Source organism: Melospiza melodia, chromosome 2, assembly GCF_035770615.1.
Source record: "Melospiza melodia melodia isolate bMelMel2 chromosome 2, bMelMel2.pri, whole genome shotgun sequence".
NCBI classification, from domain to species: Eukaryota; Metazoa; Chordata; class Aves; order Passeriformes; family Passerellidae; genus Melospiza; species Melospiza melodia.
Window position 1 is genome coordinate 139,029,301 of NC_086195.1, and position 18,973 is coordinate 139,048,273.

General features: G+C 51.2%; 1 protein-coding gene across 1 annotated transcript in view; it reads right to left on the reverse strand.

Moving 5' to 3' along the window:
* The window catches only part of IGSF3 (immunoglobulin superfamily member 3), a 92,731-nt gene that overhangs the window by 6,448 nt on the left and 67,310 nt on the right, over positions 1-18,973 (reverse strand). The window contains exons 6-8 of the mRNA XM_063150150.1: positions 18,510-18,914; positions 4,184-4,594; positions 2,181-2,588 (exon numbers count right to left, since the gene is read on the reverse strand). Of these exons, the coding sequence (XP_063006220.1) occupies positions 2,181-2,588; positions 4,184-4,594; positions 18,510-18,914 (1,224 nt within the window). The remainder of the gene's footprint in view (positions 1-2,180; positions 2,589-4,183; positions 4,595-18,509; positions 18,915-18,973) is intronic.

Consider the following 18,973-nt stretch of genomic DNA (forward strand, 5'->3'; position numbering starts at 1 on the left):
TGCTTTTAAGGGTTTAGGAGTCCATCAGTGCTGGTCAGTCTTAAGAACCACCTTTTGGGAGCACAGGAGCAGGCAGCTCCACTGAGTCCTAAGTCAAGCAACGTTGGCTGAACAGCAACTCCTTGTGGAGCTCAAGAGGAGGAAGAAATTGTATGATCTCTGGAAACGAGGCTCTGCAGGAAGATTACACAGCTGTAGTTCTCATATGCAGGGAGAAGAGACAAATGTTAAAGCTCAGTTAAAGTTGAAATTAGTCAGTGTTGTGTCAGCACTTTTTAAAAGCTGTTAATAGCAACAAGATGTCTGAAGAAGATGTTGAACTGATACCTGTTGAAGACAGTTACCTATTTAATAGGGATGAAGAAAAAGCAGAGGCATTCAATGTTTTTCTGCCTCAGTCTTTCATAGTACTGATAGACCTTGGGCTGCCCAGTCCCATGAGTCAGAGGACCACGAGTGCAGGAACAGTAACTTTTCCATCCACAGACTCTGGAATTGTGAGGGATCAGCTGTGTCAGCCAAGCATCCACAAGTCCATGGGGCCTGATGGGACTCATCAGGTGTTAGAGCAGAACTCCTCCTGAACATATCCAAGGGCCCTGGGAGTCTGGGGAAGTGCTTTTTGGCTGGAAGCTGGCCAGTATATATTCCAATGTACAAGAAAGACATGAGGGAAGACACAGGAGACTACAGACCTGTTAGCCTGATCTCAGTTCCTGGAAAAACTATGGAGAAGATTATTCTGGGTACTACTGAAAGACATTCAAAGAACCATGCAGTCATCAACACAGCCAACATGGCTTCACAGAGAAGAATAATTTAATATTCTTGTTTCACCTGCTGTGTCAGTGGATGAAGGGAAAGCAGTGGATGCAGTTTTTCAATTTCAGTAAGGCTTTTCATATTGTCCCTCACAGCACCATTCCAGCTGTGGGATGGGGGGTTCATGGTGCACTGGGTGAAGAACTGGCTGAAGAGCAGAGTTCAAAGGGACACAGTGAATGGGGCTATTTCTGGCTGGTAACTGGTCACCAGTGCTGTTCCTCAAGGTTCAGTTTTAGGGCCAGTGCTGCTCAATATATTTATCAAAGATCTGGATACAGGAGTTGAATGCACCATTAGCAAATTTGCTAACAATACCAGACTGGGAGGTGCTGCTGATTCTCTTGAAGGATAAGAGGCCTGACAAAGTGATCTAGATAGAGTGGAGCTCTGGACTTTAATTAATGGAATGGAATTTAACAAGTTGAACTGACTGGTCCAAGTAACACCATGTACAAGTAGAACTAGGAGAGAAGTAGCTAGAGAGCAGCCCTGCAGAAAAGGAACTGGGGGTGCTGGTTGACAGCAAGCTCAGTAAGACTCAGCAGTGTGCCTTCCACTGCCCTCTTCTCATGAAAGGACCTTGCCTCTGAGGCACACGCCTGGGAAGCACAGGTAGCTTCTTCCGTCCTATTCTCAATCAAAATGTGTGCAAAAGCAGGAGCCTACCCTATTTAATCTGCCAAAAGTGCTGAAGAAAAATAGAGTAAATGATAAAATGCCAAGCCCATCTAGTTGTATTTGCAGAACTTGCTCTACACCCTTTCCAGAAAAGAGTGCAATCAAGAAGACAGAGATAAAGGAATCAGCATGGTCTGTCCTGTGGTCCTGCCTTGTGCCCGAACCCAGTGTCACTGACAGACAGATGGCAATTTGTGTGTGTGCCCTAGAAGGCACAAGGCTGCTCAGGGCCCCAGACTCCACTGACCTGGCTGCCTGACGGTGAGGGTGCTGATCCCACTGTCACTGACACACAAATGGTGATTCGTGTGTGCCCCCAGAGGGCACAAGGCTGCTCAGGGCCCCAGACCCCACTGACCTGGCTGCCTGACGGTGAGGGTGCTGAGCCCACTGTCACTGCCAGACAGATTTGTGTCTGCCCCAGAGGGCACAAGGCTGCTCAGGGCCCCAGACCCCACTGACCTGGCTGCCTGACGGTGAGGGTGCTGATCCCACTGTCACTGACACACAAATGGTGATTCGTGTGTGCCCCCAGAGGGCACAAGGCTGCTCAGGGCCCCAGACCCCACTGACCTGGCTGCCTGACGGTGAGGGTGCTGAGCCCACTGTCACTGCCAGACAGATTTGTGTCTACCCCAGAGGGCACAAGGCTGCTCATGGCCCCAGACCCCACTGACCTGGCTGCCTGACGGTGAGGGTGCTGATCCCGGAGAGCTGCTCGGCGCGCTTGTACCAGCGCTCGCTGGGGTCGAGCAGCCACTCCTCCACGCGGCAGCCGTAGGCGCCGCTGTCGCGCACGGTGCAGTTGTGGACGGAGAGCAGGAACAGGCCCGGGGCCGGGCTCTCCAGGCGCAGCCGGCCCCGCAGGTCGCCCAGCGCCGCCGGCTCCCCGTAGTGCAGCGTGCTCTGCCGGCTCAGCCAGGCCAGCACCTCGCTGTCGGCGCGGCCCGGCCACCGCACGGACCACTCCACCGCGAGCTGGGATGAGGGGCTGCTGCGGTTCTTCACCAGGCACTCCAGGGTCACCCACTCGTTCTCCAGCACCGTCAGGTTCTTGTGCGTCTGGCTGACCTGCAGGCGGTTATCTGTGGGAAAAGCACGTTAGAAATGCAACGTGACCGAGGGCTGCAAGGGCCCTTTGTCACCCCACGAGCCTTTCCTGCATGGCCACAATCCTGGGGTGTGATGGAAGAAATAAGGAAGTAGAGGAAAAAATGATGGAGAAAAGAAAGGACAAAAAAAATACTAGAGGAGGAGAAAAAAATAAGGTTTGTGTTTTTTAGTGTCTTCTGAAAATCTCAGGCTAGTCACCAACAATGAGCCATTTAGTGCAGGGAATTGGAAACCCACCATCTCCCACCAGGACCTGGGAGGTCCTAAGTGCACAGAGACCTAATGAAGGGAGATCACACCTCACTTTTTTCTTGTTCTCCTCACAGGATGAGGCAGTAGCCTCATCACACCCCAAGCAGTAAGCCCCCTGTTGTGGAAAAAGGAAAAAAACCAGCAAGGTAGAGAACAGACAGCTGATTACAGGGAAGCCCCGCTGCAAAACAAGAAGTGGCATGAGGGCACAGTCACACGCAGTGTTTGCTGCCTCGGGAATGTCCCTGGTTTGTGCTCCTCAACTTCATTGATACCCGGGAGGGTGACTGGAAGCAGCTTTTATGCGAAATGACGTGTCCAACTCTCCCAAATCCCTCACAATTCTTTCCAGGGCCAGCCTGGACTTCCCTGGTACTGCTGCTGCAGCAAGCAAGAAGCACTGTACTTCCCAGAGAGAGCTGGGTGATGCAAATGAGGGGACAGCCACAGCCCCCTGTCCCTGACCACCCCTCAGCCATCTTGGGACTCTGCAGACAGAAATGCGGAGCTGGCACTGGGAGCAAGCCATGCCCTGCTGTGCTTCCTGTGTGTGTGACCAGGCAAAGCTGCACTGGGGCCCATATCCAACATCCCTCTTGCACCCTTGTCCACAGAGCTTGTGTCTAGCCAGCCAAACCCAGACAGAGAAAATGCACTAAATACCCTACTCCAGCCCTAATAACCATCTGGCCTGAGGGATTTTATCTTCCAGACACAGGCAGCTGGAGCAAGGACAAGGCAGGCTTCCTCATGAAGTACCAATGCTCTGGACAGTTCCTGCCTCCCTGCCTCTCCCCTCTGTCCCAGCTTGTGGGGGCTATATTTAGCTCCTCCACCAGCTCACCTTTATCAGTGTCATCCACTGCTCAGAAACCACCCACAGAGCAGATCTCTCCTTTCCTGGCAGCCAGCTCTCCACCTCATTAAACGTTATTCCCATCTCATTTGCAAAGGGAAAAGACACAAGGCTCCCTGTGCCTGCCAGGATCCAGGCACAGAGTAAAATTAAACTGTGTGCAAGACATAAAATTGCTTTCCCAGAGAGGCACACACACAGGGGTTCTCTCTCAGTAAGTCACTAGCTGACACTCTTGCTACATGATGCTCTCAAGGATAATGAAACCTGGCTGGATGCAGTGGCCCTGTAGACTATGGGGGATGGACAACCTTAATGTGGGGACACGGAACAGCTCAGGTTGGAGGGAAAACCAGTCAAGGAAGGGAAAACCTTCCTTCCACGCAGGGATGTGCAGGCATGAGGACGCCAGGACAGGGTGGCAATCTCACAGGAGCCAATAGACCACGAGGTCCCCACCTGGCTGCTTGACGGTGACCTCGGTGCGGCCCGACACCTCCTCTGCCAGCTTGTACCAGGCGTGGTTGGGGCTGAGCAGCCACTCCTCCACGTGGCAGTAGTAGCTGCCGCTGTCGCGCACCTCGGCCCGCTGCACCGTCAGGCTGAAGAGCCCGCCCGAGGCGGAGCGCTCGAACTGCAGCCGGCCCCGCAGCCCCTCCTCCTCGGCGTAGGTGCCGTACTCGAAGGCTGAGCTGTGCGTGGTCTTCAGGATGAGCTTCCCGTCGGCGTCCGAGGGCTTGTGCACGTACCACAGCACGGCAAAGTGCGAGTCGGGGCTGGTCTGGGACTTCACCGAGCAGTTCAGGAGGATGGGCCGGTTCTCCACCAGGGTGATGCTGCGCTTCGACTTGCTCACCTGCAGCTTGGTCACTGCAAGGGAATGGAGAAGCATGGAGAGAGGTGGGTCATCAACACAGGAAAGAAATTCAACAGATTTAGGGTGGACCAGAGTGCTCTCTTGCTTGGATCCCACATACCTGTAAGACATTACTCAAATCTCTTCTTTCAACCCCTCTCCACTCCTGGATCCTCCCACTGTGTCCCTCAGCAAGAGAGGCTGCTTTTTCACAGTCTGACCTTTAAAAGACTCTTTTTAATTCATAGTGGTCTAAGGCACCAGACTTAGTAAGATGACTACGCCCAAACTCAGTGGTTTTTCTCATGGTGAAATCATAACCCTTGTACCTCAGGGCAATGAGCTGTTGACCAGTTCCAGAGAAAACCACTTCTGAGAAAGCAAATTAACAGAGACCCCAGTGCTGTCACATGCCAGCCATCTCAGTGAAATGCATCCCACAGACACGCAATAGCCAGGGGAGGAAGTGCAGGCACAACTCGAAAAGGAGAAAGAGCACCAGACTGGAAGGGATCAGCAGGGAGCAAGCCAGGAGATCTGGCTCCAAGTCCACCACAAACTGCACAGCCTAGGACAAGCCACAGGCCCATCACCTCTCTTGGCTCCCACACTGCAGCTAAGCAGTCCCATGGTGTTGAGGATGATACAGCAGAATCATTGGCTCTAGTTCCTGTAAGGAGAGACACACAGATTCCCAACTCCCCTCTCCCTGTACAAACACAAGACAGAGCCTCTGCTGCAGTGTGTGCTCACTGTGCTGTCACCCCAGACCTGAGCCAGGGCACTCCTGCTGGCAGGGAGGACACAAGGCGCCCTCCTGTGACACTTGTGCTCGGTGAACCCCGGAGTCCGTGCCAGCCACAGACAGGGGAGAAGGGCAGCTCCCACCCAGCCAGACACACCCCTGTTCCCCTCTGAAAGGGGGAATGCTGCCTTGCTGCTGACGAGCTGCAAATCTCTTAAATAAAACTTGGGTACAAGTGGCAGGACGAAAGTGTGGCACCACAGGCACAAACAACTGAAGGCTGCCAGGGGACCTGTGCCCATCCACACCCTGGAAACACATCCCACGCATCCTGTGTTTGTGAGGAAGCAATGTTCCTTCTCTCTCTCACCAAGGCACGGGCTCCTTGCTTTGCATCATGCTTTGCTTCCAGCTTCCCTTGGGCACCAGGGCCTCAGATGCCCGTCGGCACAAGTGATGAGTGACAGTGCCCAGGGAGAGGATGGGCACAAACAACTTCAAATGGGAGGAACTCCCACCACAGCAATGCTTTCTGCGCTATCACATCTGAGATAGGCATCCTGGATCGAATCAGACATTCCCCTGGAGCCTGCATTGCCCCTGGCTTTAATCAGTATGCTAATAAACACTCCGTGCCTGGTGCCTGTGGTATGGCATGCACACACTGGAGGAAGGAAAGGAGGGGAAATGTCCTTGTTTTTCCTCCCTAGGGACTTCAACCTAATGGAAAGAGTCAGTGTCACCCTCTTGCATTTCTGCCATACCCCAGACACATTCCTTCCCCTTTGTTTCACTCCAGGACAACAGCTTTAGCTACACACCCACCCTCATCCCACCTTTTTGGCTCACCATTTGTCAAGAACAGTTATTTCGAGCATTAATCAATCTTCCAAGTCCCTAGGAGATGAACCAATAAAGGAGAAGGTGGTTCTCAGCAGTTTCCTCTCTGCCCCAGCCCCCTTTCCAAACAGTTTATTTTTAATTGGTACTGGATTATTTTCTGCAACCGTTACTACGGAAACCTTTGTTACTATAGCAACTGTGTATGTTAAGTCAGTAGCCCTATATCTATTAAAATGCAGTATATACACACACACAGTGTGTGGTGGGTTGCTCAATATCAACACACACACACACACACAAAGCCAGGGTACACACAGAGCAGAGCTGCTGAGAGGCAAGCACCCCTCCCTCACAGTGCTCTTCCCACATCATGGCACCTCCAGGAGATGAAATGAGGATGGCTGACACTGAATAATTCTAATCTTAGTGTTTGGGGCAACAGACCCACCTTGTACATGACAGATGTATTCCACTGAAGCAGCGAGGGCTTGTTCCCAGACCATAATCACAGTAATTGTCACTGTGTACAAACAGCATGGGCCCCTGAGGTCATCCAAGGACTCTCAGATGGCCCCTCAGCAGCTTTCCCTGCTCCCATGCAACCTTTGGAGAGAAATCTTTTTGAGAGTAATGGGGAAGCAATCTTACTAACTCTGGCAAAAATGAGATCTTAAATTTCACACATACCCCCCCATCCTTCCAAGCCATCCTTGGCAGCCACTGCAGCCAGCAGTCAGGAATTTGCCCACATTTGCACTGAGTCTCTAAGATATTGATGAGGTAGTGCTTCTACAGCTGCTCCCAGCTGGAGCAGCAAGCCCTGGCAGGGAATCACAGGTCTTCTCTTTGCCAGACTATACTCTTGCAGAGGTTCATATAACACTGTGCACAAAGTTTCCTCTCGATTAGAGGTATCAATGATATGTAATGACATCCCTGCCAATGCACTTTTCATCAGACATGAATTATTTTCCTGAGGGAGGCACACCAGAAGATGCAAGTGCAGGTTCTGTTTCCCTCCCACAGAATTAGAGAGGACATTGTCAGTCTTTTCCAGTTCTGTGAATGCCAAATGCTTCCACATCCTGGGGCTGCTTCCTGCATAGTAGACAGGCACCCATCTCTTCTTCATTACCTTTTGCAGATCCTACAGTAGTGATTCAGGGCTTTTATGGACCAGAGGCTAAGCTGGAAATCCTGTGACACACAGGATTACCTTGGGGCAGTCCCACCCTCAGGGGAAAGATCCTGGTTAAGACATGGGAAGCTTTGTGGGGTAACTCACACTTCTGCTCTGCCATGGGGCTGACCATCAGCTACTGTTCACAGGTACACAAACAAATCCATAAAGCTCATTTTGCATTTGGGATAAATTATTTAAAAAGCAGAAACTAGATAATATTGAAATTGGTGGTCCAGGGTAATGGGAATGGCACAATACAACACCAGGGAGTCCATCCATCCCTTCCCATAGTGCAGCCTGCCAGGTCAGGTTTAGAGATGTTGCCATGACATGGAAATGGTTGTAGCTGCTGGTGCACCAGTGAGGTTGCAACAAGTCTGACACCCCAGGCACCCAGCCAGTGAAACCTCACCCTACCCACAAGGGGAAACTCCCTTTCCTGGCTTGAGGATTTGCCTGGGCAGAGAGCCAGGAAAGGGCTTGGCCTTCAAACTGGAGTTGAGCCCTGTGCCCCAGGGGCTGGGGTTTAGGTGAGGCAGGGCTGCTCCAGCCCCATGCCAGGCAGCAGAGGTGGTGGGCACAGCAGTGTGAACAGACACAGTTACCCAGCATTTTCTGCTGGCTGTCAAGAGGCTGATGTTCTCTTAACAGCCTCCCAAACATCTGCTCTGTGAGAGGAACAGGTGCCTGCGTCTAGGTGAAGTTATCGTGCATATCATCTGCAAACCATAATCCTTGTTGCCACAATGTCTCCTGGCTCCCTGGAGAGTGCCAGTAAAGAGGATATTGTACCTTAATGTACTGTAATTGGCCCTACATATGCTATTAAGGCTTTCAATTTACACTGGCAACAAGTCATGGTTAGAAACCTCTTAGTTTTTTTTAATCATTATTTCAAGATGCGGCAGCTTCTGGTCCTCAGAGCTTGCACCTCTGGCTGGGACCTCAGGTCAGACACACTTTACAACCCCAGCAAGCTGTGACACAGCCAGATCCTCTACAAGCTGATATGTAGTAGATGTTTTCTCCACACCATCAGGCAGGCTCCTCAAGCTGAGCATGTGGTAAGCACAATTATACAAATATTTGGGGGCAGGGAGAGCAGTCATCAGAGGAGGAGAACAGAGACAGTGATGTGATTCATGGTTTTTCTGCTGACTTGCTGCCTCTTGGCTCCCCCCTCTCTGTTTCCTAATCATCGAGCTGGGGTTACAACACTTACCTTTAGCAAAGCACTTTGCAACCTGTACCTAAAAATGCTGTGATAAGAAGATGCTCCTTCTCAAACACCTTACATCATTTTGCCTTGTAGGCAGCAAGAAAACACAACAGCAGGAGTTTACTTCCCACCTGGGAGCCACAATTACCAAGTCCTGGGAAGGCAATGTTTAAAAGCAGATGAAGATACCATTTCCTCAAAAGAGCCCCACACAAAACCCCAGAATGTTGCCCCTGCAGCAAAGGAGGAGGGGGCCATCCACTGAGGAAGGGGCCAGCTCTGCATGAACAGCAGCTGTGGCACAGGAGGGTGGGCAGGAGGATGGCCACCACATCCCAGAGAGTCCCCAGAAAGCCCTGGCACCACAGCAGGGAGGCAGTGTTCCACTTTGGAGGTTGCTGCTCGCTGGGGAGAGCTCCTCCAGAGAACCCTTTTGCTCGGAAAGAACTGATGAAATGTTGCAAAAAGTTTTCTGGGGGAATGTCCTAATTTTAAAAGCCTCCACCGAGATTTCACTGTGCTGAGGTGTGTGTGCAGGGGGAGCAGAAATGAGGCCAGCCCAACCTGAACCCAGCCCTGGTTTAACATCATACTGTGGGTTTAGCAGGCCAGTCAGGAGAGAGTCTTTTCCAGCAGCACAGCCCCATGGTGACTTCTGCAAGGAGCCTGTCTCTCCCCAGTACACTCAGTGTACAGCCCTGAAGGGCACTGGCCACGCCTTTGGCACAAACTCAGCCATCCCCTCAGCCTGTGGTCACATCCTAGAGGTGCTTCATAATGTCCCTCACTAGGGCCTGAAAAGCCTGAATTCCTCCAGGAGGATGTTTGCCTGGGATTCAAGAGACAAGAGTGCAGTTACTGCCACGGGCTTAGACATGTACTGACATTCAGACCCCTGCCAGCTCTTCTCCCTTGCACAAAGCAGGGCTGAGGAGGCTCCTCCAGCTCCCCAGACACTGCAAGGACTCCTGCTTTAATGACTGAACAGAGTCAAGCAAGTACACGCCAGCCCACTGATTCAGCATGGCGAGAGCCGGGTGACTCACGTTTATTAGGTTAGCCGAAATCAAACCAACCTTCAAAAGGGAAACATGTGCAAGTCCTTTTGGAGAGGAGGCATCAGAAGAAAGGCATTTGCAGAAGGGAAGAAAACAAGATGCTCCTAGGAGGACTGTGCTCATTAAGCTTAACCACAGCACAGAAATCACAGCAAAGTAAAGACAAAGGCTTCCAGCACTGGGGCAGCCTCCCCAGAGAAGGCAGGAACATGGCAGCACAGCTCCCAGCTCAGGCTATTCTCTTTTAACTGAACACAATTCCTCCTGAAACTGGATTAGTGAGGTTGCAAATTGCATTAGCCAACATGGGAGGCTGCTGGTGCAACAGGAGCAGCAGAAAGGGAAATAGCATTAGACTTTGCCTGCCATTATTACTGCCATTATTAACTTGTCACTTTACTGTAGTGTTCCTATAACAATGAATTATTGCCTGCAAACAGGCTGACATGATTGAATTACTGGGAGAGCAGCTCTGTGGGAAGGAAAGACAGCGTTAACCCTTTCCTGAGGAAGGCTCAGCTTCAGCCCCCTCCCATGTGGTCAGACAAAAGAGCTGAGCCTGTGACTCTCACCACCAAGTGACCTGCATTTCAACGTGTTCAGCAAGTTGCTGTGCAGTCCACAGCCCAGCAGGCAGCCCAGACACTCCCCAGGCTCACAGCAGCTGCTGCTGCAGCAAGACCAGCCGGGTGTTTAAGTAGCTGCGCACGTCCATGCTGACCATCACCTGTCCAACAGCCCTGCCCAGCACTCAGCCCCAAGCACAGGCACAGGACTGAAGGAAACTGTGCCACTGCAGCCTGGGGAGTGGAGTTTGATGCTCTCAAAATGGTGCCAAAGGGTGCTGTGGCAAAGCAGAACACGCGCCTCTCCTCAAGCCCTAGGGTGGATCCCCTTGCTCATCCGCACCCCCGCCAGCTCCAGCCCCAAGCCTGATCATCCCAAAGTTCCTACAAGTGGCCCCATGCCCTGCCCCTCCCCAAAAGCAGCACAGTCAGACTGCAGACCCATCTGGGGGAGCAGGTCAAGTCCATCTCTGCATGTGAAGACTGCAGGCAGTGACAAGGACATGTGCTTGGCTAGGGAGCAGCCTGGCATTACCAGCCGTGGCAGAGCCTGTGGAGCAGCTATCAAACCAGCAGGTAACCAAGTGGGGCCTTGGGGAGGAATGAATGCATGTGTGACCCAGAAAGGCTTTTTAAAGCCCAGAAGCCATACATCTGCCAGCACATACAGGAAAGGCAAGGATGGAAAAAGCTGGGAAGCTCACAGCCTCCCCGGTCCAGCCAAGGCTAAGGCAGAGACCACCAGCTGGGATGTACCACTGGCCTGGAAAAACAAGGCTTTCCCCAAGAAACAGCAACCATGTCAGTGTAAAGAACAGCAAGAAACAAATGTACCCCCCCAAAGCAAAATGCCTCACAAACCTAAAACCAGAAACTTTCCTGCAAAAGCCTGAAATGCACATAAAAGTTCTGCACCAGAGAGAAAAGGGGAGGGAGGAATAAAAGATTCGCAGCATGAGTTGTGCCTGCTGTCAGAAAACAATATACAGCTCACTGATCACTTGTAAATTAAAATATGGAGATAGGATCACTGGAAGATAAATTCACTACCAAGCTACACTGCAGATAAAGAAATAAAAAAATAACATACAGAGATATTTAATCAACTCCTCGTCAGAAAGATTTCAAACAAAGGAGTGCTCCGTCAATTAGGAAAAAAAAGTAATTAAATGCACTCGAAGAGCAAGTTGTAACACACACAGCAGCACCACACACCAGCTCCCATGCCATGCTGGAGGCTGGATTTCCTGAGATATTTCTTCCCTCACAAAACAACTTGGCAGTTTTGTGCAGTTGCACGCACAGAGCACAACTGCACCCTGTAGTGCAGGGCTGACTTTCACACACTGTGTTTGACTTGGCCATTTTCAGCAGCTCCTGCTGAAAATCTGAGTGCTGGGTAGGCAGAGATGAGCTGCCTAGGCTGGTGTGAAGTGTCATTTTCTTGCCACCCAGAGAGCAAGCTCTCCAGACAGACCTCAGGCAGGATCAGGAGATATTCTGGATACTGGCACACCAGCCCTGCCAGTGTCAGGTGCTGCTCTCCATGCAAAGAGAAGTCCCCTGTGAGAAGGACCCAGCTGAATTCATCCAAGCATTAGCTCACTCCACTCACCTTTAACTGTTCCCTTCCACTGGGCTAGCTTTCTGCAGGTGTACTAAACTGAACTGTGGCAAAGCAGCACCTGTGCCAGCACAAGGAATGGACAGGACCAGGCAGCCAGCAGCCCACACTGGGGATGAGGATCACCTCCTTCTGGGCAGCAAAGTGCAAGGTCAGCTCCACCTGCAGGAGCTGACTTCCCACCTGGAAGCCACTATTACCACATCCTGGGAATGGCAACATTAAATTGCAGCTGAAGGTAGCATTTCTCCAAAACTGAATGCTCATGGATGATGCTGCTTCCATAACTAGTGAGTACAACTACTGCTGGAAGAACAACCCAGTGAAATGAGCCATCTGTCATTTCTGAAGAAATTGTATTCTTGAACTTCTTAAGGAGTAAGGACATATTTCAGCATAATGGGCTACAGATCCATCACCATCTGAACTCCCTGCTTCTCTGTTAATTGGGACAAGGAACACTACAGTAATTTTCTTTAGCAGCATCCCAAATGCCTATTTAAGAAAATAAGATGGCCTTAAGAGAAAACTTTTATGTAGACATACATATGTTAAAATAAAAGAACCTGAGCCACAGGTTCAGCATATTTGCAGCCATTTTGCTGTAAGGAAGCAGATCTCAGGCTCAGTGAACCCAGGAATTCAGTCTTTGACCAATGTCAGAACATGCAGCTTCTCATGCCAGGAGATTCCTCAGGATACAGAGCACAGAAAAATGGTGCAAGTGCCATGTACAGGGGTGGATTGCCAAAGGTGATGCTTGGGCATATGGGGAGGGACCCCTAGGCTGGGCACTGCTCTGACTGGAGGGCTGAGAGGGCAGCAAGAGCAATATTGTGCTGTTGCAGCACTGAGCCTGCTGGCCCCAAGGCCACTCACCTCACGGAGAGCTGGGGCTCCGTGCAGAGACTGGGGCAGGACAAGAGTGGTCAGCACCTGGCTGCAGAGCTGCTCATCACCTCAAATCTCCCTCTCCCTCAAGGGCTGCCCCTGCTGACTCTGCTTTTGAGATCTTCAAGGGCAGGAGGAGGCACAAAGCTTTAGAGCTGGACACCATCTAAGTACTGCTCACAGCAGAGTGTTTTAGTCCAAGAAAAGCAAACAGAGAATCGATGAGAAGCTAAAGTGTGTGGAGAGAGAGAAGCTGTTCAAGACAACATCAAAGAAGGTGCATGTGCACAGACTGCAAACAGGCTGACACCATGGTTTTGTACATCCACACTGCAAACAGGAGTGGAAAACTGCTCAGGAGATATCAAAGAGAGAAAGCAGAGAGTACTCTGAAACGGAAGTGAAAAATTTGGATCTACAAAGTAACCATGGAGAGAACTAATCTGAAGAGAGCAGCATAGCCTGGATATGGCCCAGGTTTCCTGGCACTGTCAGTCTTGTCAGGGGGCTGAAAAGAAAGACTGCCTGCCCTAAGATCAGTGGGCATACAAAGAGCAGGCTGAGGCAGGTTAAGGTCCCACTAGGTGCAAGGATGCATTCCCACACTCCTCACCTGTGTGTAATGCATCCAAGATGCTTCATCCATTCAAAGTTCAACTTCTCAGGTCACACCCCTGGGTGCATTTTCCAGGCTGGAGTCCCAAGAGAAACCTTGAACATAACTGGCTGCAATCAGCTCAACACACCTGGCTCTTACAGAAAAACCTCTCACAGAAAAAGCTGCGGAGGAGCCAAGCAGCACCACTCCCAGAAGGAAAACAAATGCAGGGAGAGGTGAATCACATCTCTGACCCCACAAGGCCAGTGTCACCATCCCCAGTACAGCATCAGGAATGCAGCAGCACATCCAGCACTAGCTCCCTCCCTGCTGCTAACATCTGAGAGGACAGGGATGTTTGGAGGAGGGAGTGATGGCTAAACATGTAGAAAAAGCACCCCGGGGTGCTGGCCTGGGATAAATAACTGTACCAAGAGGTGACAGTGGAGAATCTGTCCCAGAGGAGCTGGCAAGTGCAGCAACAGAGCTCCTCAGGGCAAATGGACAGGAGTAGGAGATTACCTGGGGTACAAGGTAGGAGAATCAACCCTACCTCTGCTATCTGCAGAAGAAAAAGGGCTCCAGCTGGGTCACTAATGCAGGTCCATGCAAGGGGACAGCTCTGGGTCATGCAGCACTGAGCCCCTTCATTTTGTGTGTTCGGTGTGCTGCAAGGAAGGAGCAGCAGCTCTGAGGAGGAACAGCAGCTCTTACCCCACTGGCAGTGAAGGGAAAGGAGCAAAACCTCGAGCACACAGGGAAGAGGAGACTGCTCTGTGCCACAGCCACTGCTGCTGAGGAACAGGCCTCTCTGAGCTCTTCCTGAACTCCTTCAGCACTCAAGCAGGAGTACAACCATTTGCCAGATGGAGCAGGCAGTTGTAAAGCAGGGAAGCAGTGCTGTTCCACAGAGCAAAACCACTCTGGGATCAAGCAAGCAGCAAACTTCAGTTTCCAGACTTCACTTCTGTAAGGAAGTTTCTAGCTAATTAACTCTGCTTGCTTAACTTTATATTGCTGGATGCTGCCAGAAGCAAGAAGTGTCAGGTTCAAGCAGAGACTTTGTGGCCTTTGAAAAACACTTGTTTGAGCCTCCACTCAAGAGTCTGGTGGCCTGTACTACTGGCCACCTGTAGTACAAAAGGCATCTTTCACAACCATGCCTGAGAGGATTCCTTAACCACTGAAATTACTAAAAATTACTAAGATGAGATGGAATAAAGGCATTAACAGAAACATCTGAGTTAAGGAAAGTTTCTCACTATACTCCACAAATGTCTTGCTGGCTAATTATTTGAAAATCAGTCCTCCTCTCTCAGCATTAAGTGTGCTATAAAGCAGACTCCTTTTCCAGTTCTCCTCTGCCTCGTGCCCTCCTCATCTTCCCAGCATCCCAAGCCTGCACAGTCACAACCATCCACTGCCTGGCTGCTCACTGAGCCTTCAGAGAGAAGGAGGAACATGAGACTGATCAGTGTCCCTGTGGCTGCCATGGATGGGCTTGGACAAAGAGGTAAGAGTCCTTCATTCTCCACTCGTTAGGTTTCTCTGGCCATTAGTTAGTTTCTGCTAGCCCAGCACAGCCACTCTCTGGTTTCCTGTGGAGAGCAGAAAAGCAGCACAGGGCTCTGCACCCACCTGAATGCAGGGCTTGAGGGAGAGCACAGCTCTGGCTCACCCCACTGCTAAAGTAAGGTTCAGGAAGAAGCCACCTCCAGCTCCTCCAAGGCCAGCCTGACAAGCCTCCATCCCCCACTCCATGATGGTTTCAACTTGACAGCTCCTAATAAACCAAACTTTAAGAAGCAGCCCCTGGAGAGCCTCTGGAAGATAATTAATGCTCTAATGAAGAGCATGACTGCCTTGTTTGCTCGACGGCTCCCAGGTCAATCAATCTGCTGTAGACTGGCTTGCAAAAAAGCAGTGAGGAGCCCAGCACCCCTAGAGTCTGCTCAGTTATCATCCCCTGCCATCCCTCCTCCCATGTTCATTACTGTCAAAATCCCAGCAGCAACAGGACAGATTTATAGAGGCGATTGCAGCTTCTCCCTGAGCGCCCGATCCAGATTTAGTCACGAAGGAACAGGACAGGGGACAACACAAGGATGGAGGGGTGGGGAGCTGCATGAGCATGGAAGGGGTGAGAAGGTGCTCTGAGGGTGTTGTGTGAAAGCCCTGCTTTCTTACTCTGCTGTTGCCAGACACACTCTCCAGCACTCAGACCCCAGGACTTTGCTGAATCACCCCCCCATCTGTGCTGCAGGGGAATGATAAGTGCAGCAACACACACAGTGACAACAGCAATTTAATACACCAGCACAAATCTGCCCCAAGCCTCCTTGCCAAAATAGACTGCCCCAAGCCTCCTTGCCAAAATAGAGAGCACAAAATCTGCCCCAAGCCTGCCCAGATTGCAGCACAGCCCCTGTTGTGCACTGTCTGCTGCCCTTGTCTGAGTCCTGCAGACCACATGGACAGGCACTGCTCCCAGACAGTGCCTGCTGTCTCATCCCTGGACACCTGGCAGGGAGAAGCAAGACCCAAGGAGGAGATGGGAACAGAGCCTGCCTGACAGCCCTTGGGTCTTACCCTTGACCTGTCTGAAGCTATCTACCACCTTCCTCCCTCAGGCAGGACCCAGAGCCAGAGTGCTGTGTCCCCTCTGTGCTGTGCAAGAAAGGGGGCAGGGAACAGTGAGGTCAGCTGGCATCTCAGTGAGCACTGAGAGCTCAGCCTGAATCCAAACGTTTCCAGGGTCACTTGGGTTCAAAAGGAACCCCCTGCTTCCCCTAAAAGGTACCTCTGCTTCCCCTAAAACCCAAGGAAACTCTAAGTGCCAGGGAGCCACCACACATGTCCTCTCCAAGGACAGGACACAGCTAATCCTGATGGATCGCTCAAATATCAGCCCACTAAGCCTTCCATGCTGGATGCTGTTCTCAACCTGGAAAGGGGCAAGGCAAAGGGCAAAGCAATGTCTCCAGATGGGAAAATGGTGGTGAACCCTCAGGGGAAAGGGATTATGGCCTTGGGGATGACAGACCCAGGTTTTCAGACCCAGACCAGATACCACAGCAGAAGGAGAGCCCCAAACACAAATTAAATCTCCACTCCTGCACATGGGGATCACTTCTAGTTCACACTGACTACTGTGCATGGTCTCCTGCCAGCTTTGGTTTCAGAAAGCAGCTGGTGTGAACTTATTATTCTTCCCCTTCTGCTGCAAGAAGAGCTCACCAAGAAAGAAACAACAGGTTCTCTGAGAGAACCAGAGCAGTCCCTGGTCTGACTGCCAACATTTCATTCATGGAGATCATCAACCACCCGCTCCAGGAGGCTGCCTGGGACACAGTAACAAAACACAGAGAGGGTGTAGCCATGGTGCTGGGAGAGCTCTGAGGAGCCCCTCTTCTCTTCCATCCCCACTTGTGAGCCATAAAGCCTCAAACAGTATGCAAGGCTCACTGAACTGACAGCTAAGATTTATTTTGGAGTCATTTGCTGAGCAGCTGGGAGACAGGGAGAGGTGAAACCATGGAGACCTGGACAACTTGTTCTGTTAAGGCATCACTTGAGTGTTACTGCTGCCAGAGCATGGTTTAACTGAGCTGCCTGCCACCCTGAGCTGTGACACACAGGCTCTCTTCCTGAAGCTGTTATCAAGGATTTCTCTTTCCCTCTCTGTCTCACAGACAGGCATGCATGGGGCTGTGAAGAAGCATGTTACTCCTGGGACCACATCCATTCACCACTGCTTCCTGAGGAAGTAAGCTAAAATGACGAACATCACCAACTCGACCTTGCAAGCAGTAAAACATGTATTACAAGGCAGCATAATCAAGATAAATGGAGAAGATTAAACTGGAGATGAGGGCAAGGGAGAGAGAGGGAAGAAAAACGATGGAGGGCTCATGAGGTGGCTCAAGCTCATAGCATCCCCTGAGTTGTCTTAAGACAGGGCTGGGGAAGGTGGAAGAGGGATACTGATGGGAAAAATACAAAGCCCAACCAGCAGAGACCCTAGGAAGGAGTCCTTCTGCACAGGAACACAAAAGGAGAACTCACATGCAGCAAGGACCTGAGCAAACAGTCTTGAAGGTGTTAAAAGCCTCACTCCAGACACCAACTCCATCCCTAAGGCCAAGACAGCAACACACCATTCAGCTCAGCAACAGCCCACAGCTACCATGGCCACATAAGTTTGCACTTTCCATACACAATAGGGACACCACCAATATATCAGTGACAAGGCCTACAGAAGGCCCCTCACTCACTCCAGTACAGGGACAACACATTGTAGGTTTTCGGACTGCCCCTGCCATGCCAGGCGCCTGTTGCTTATCTGTTGCACACTCTGTGTGGGCACCCATGGCTGTGGAGACTTTCAGCCAGAAGGGCTCAATTTCTGGTGAGGATGAAAATCAGGCTCTTTGATCACCATCTGTTTTTGAAGGTGCCTCCAGCATAGTGAGAGATGCACCCAGTTATTGGACCAGAGCTGCAGCACCCACCTATGGTGCATGGGCAGCTTTGGTGGCAACACATCTCTCTCTTTGATCCTGTTTGCCCCATTCTTCTGCTCTCTTTTCCGAGTCTGCCCTGATAAATGGAGGTGGCACAGAGTTAAAACCACCTGTACCTTCGAATTTAGCCCTTGGAAAAACAATTACCAACTTTATATGAGGATGCACAATCCAGGAAAGTTTAAGTAGAATGAGAGTTAGTTTGTTACAAGATAGAAAAGCAGAATTTTGAGTTTTTAGAATGGGAGTTCAGAAGCCAAGATGGAGGGATTTGGGTGTGCCTTGTCCTTCTTCTTTCTTCTTCTTAGCCTCACCTTCTGAGTGATGGTGGCACATTTGGATTGGTTTAGAGTAGAAACACACTGTCTAACATAGATGATAGGTATTGGAAAATTATTGTAAATAATGTATACGTAGTTTTTAGTATAAAAAGATAAAACTGTCTCTGAAGTGGTCAGCGTGCCTCAACCTGACCTGCCAGACAAACCTCAGCGGGTTGGAGAAAGAATGTATTAGCTAACAGCAAATAAACAACATTGAGAACAAGAATAGAAGAACCCTGACTCCTTTGGCTGTCAGGCTGGGAAAAGAGACTCTCTAACACATTCCTGGGTGATCCACAGAGACTCTGAGAATACCCCATCCCCTCATCCCCCCTCCACACACCCTCAGCACTCACCTGGCCGCAGGACCCTGATTTCCAGCAGGTTGGAGGTCCTGTCCGCCAGCCTGGTCCAGCTGCTGTTGTAGTTCTTCCTCCAGAGCTCGGCCACGCACTGGTACTTGCCGGCCTCGGTGTCGCTGGCGCGGCTGATGCTCAGGCGCACGTTGTTGCTGGACTCGGCCTTCTCGATGGCGGTGCGCGTGCGGAAGGCCGCGGCCCTGTCGCCCCACTGGACGCCGCCGTCGCGCGTGAAGGTGACCAGGTCGTGGAACTCGGTGCTGCCCGCCGGCTGGAAGCGCCAAGTCACCGACACCGGCACCCAGGACGGGTAGTGGGGCTTGATGATGCACTGCAGGTCGAAGGACTCGTTGTAGGTGACGCCCGGGGTGCGGGAGATGGCGGTGACGGCAAACCCGGCCTCTGTGGGAAGAGAGGAGAGGGCTTTGAGACACACCTGCCTGAGGGGGCCCTGCTGTCAG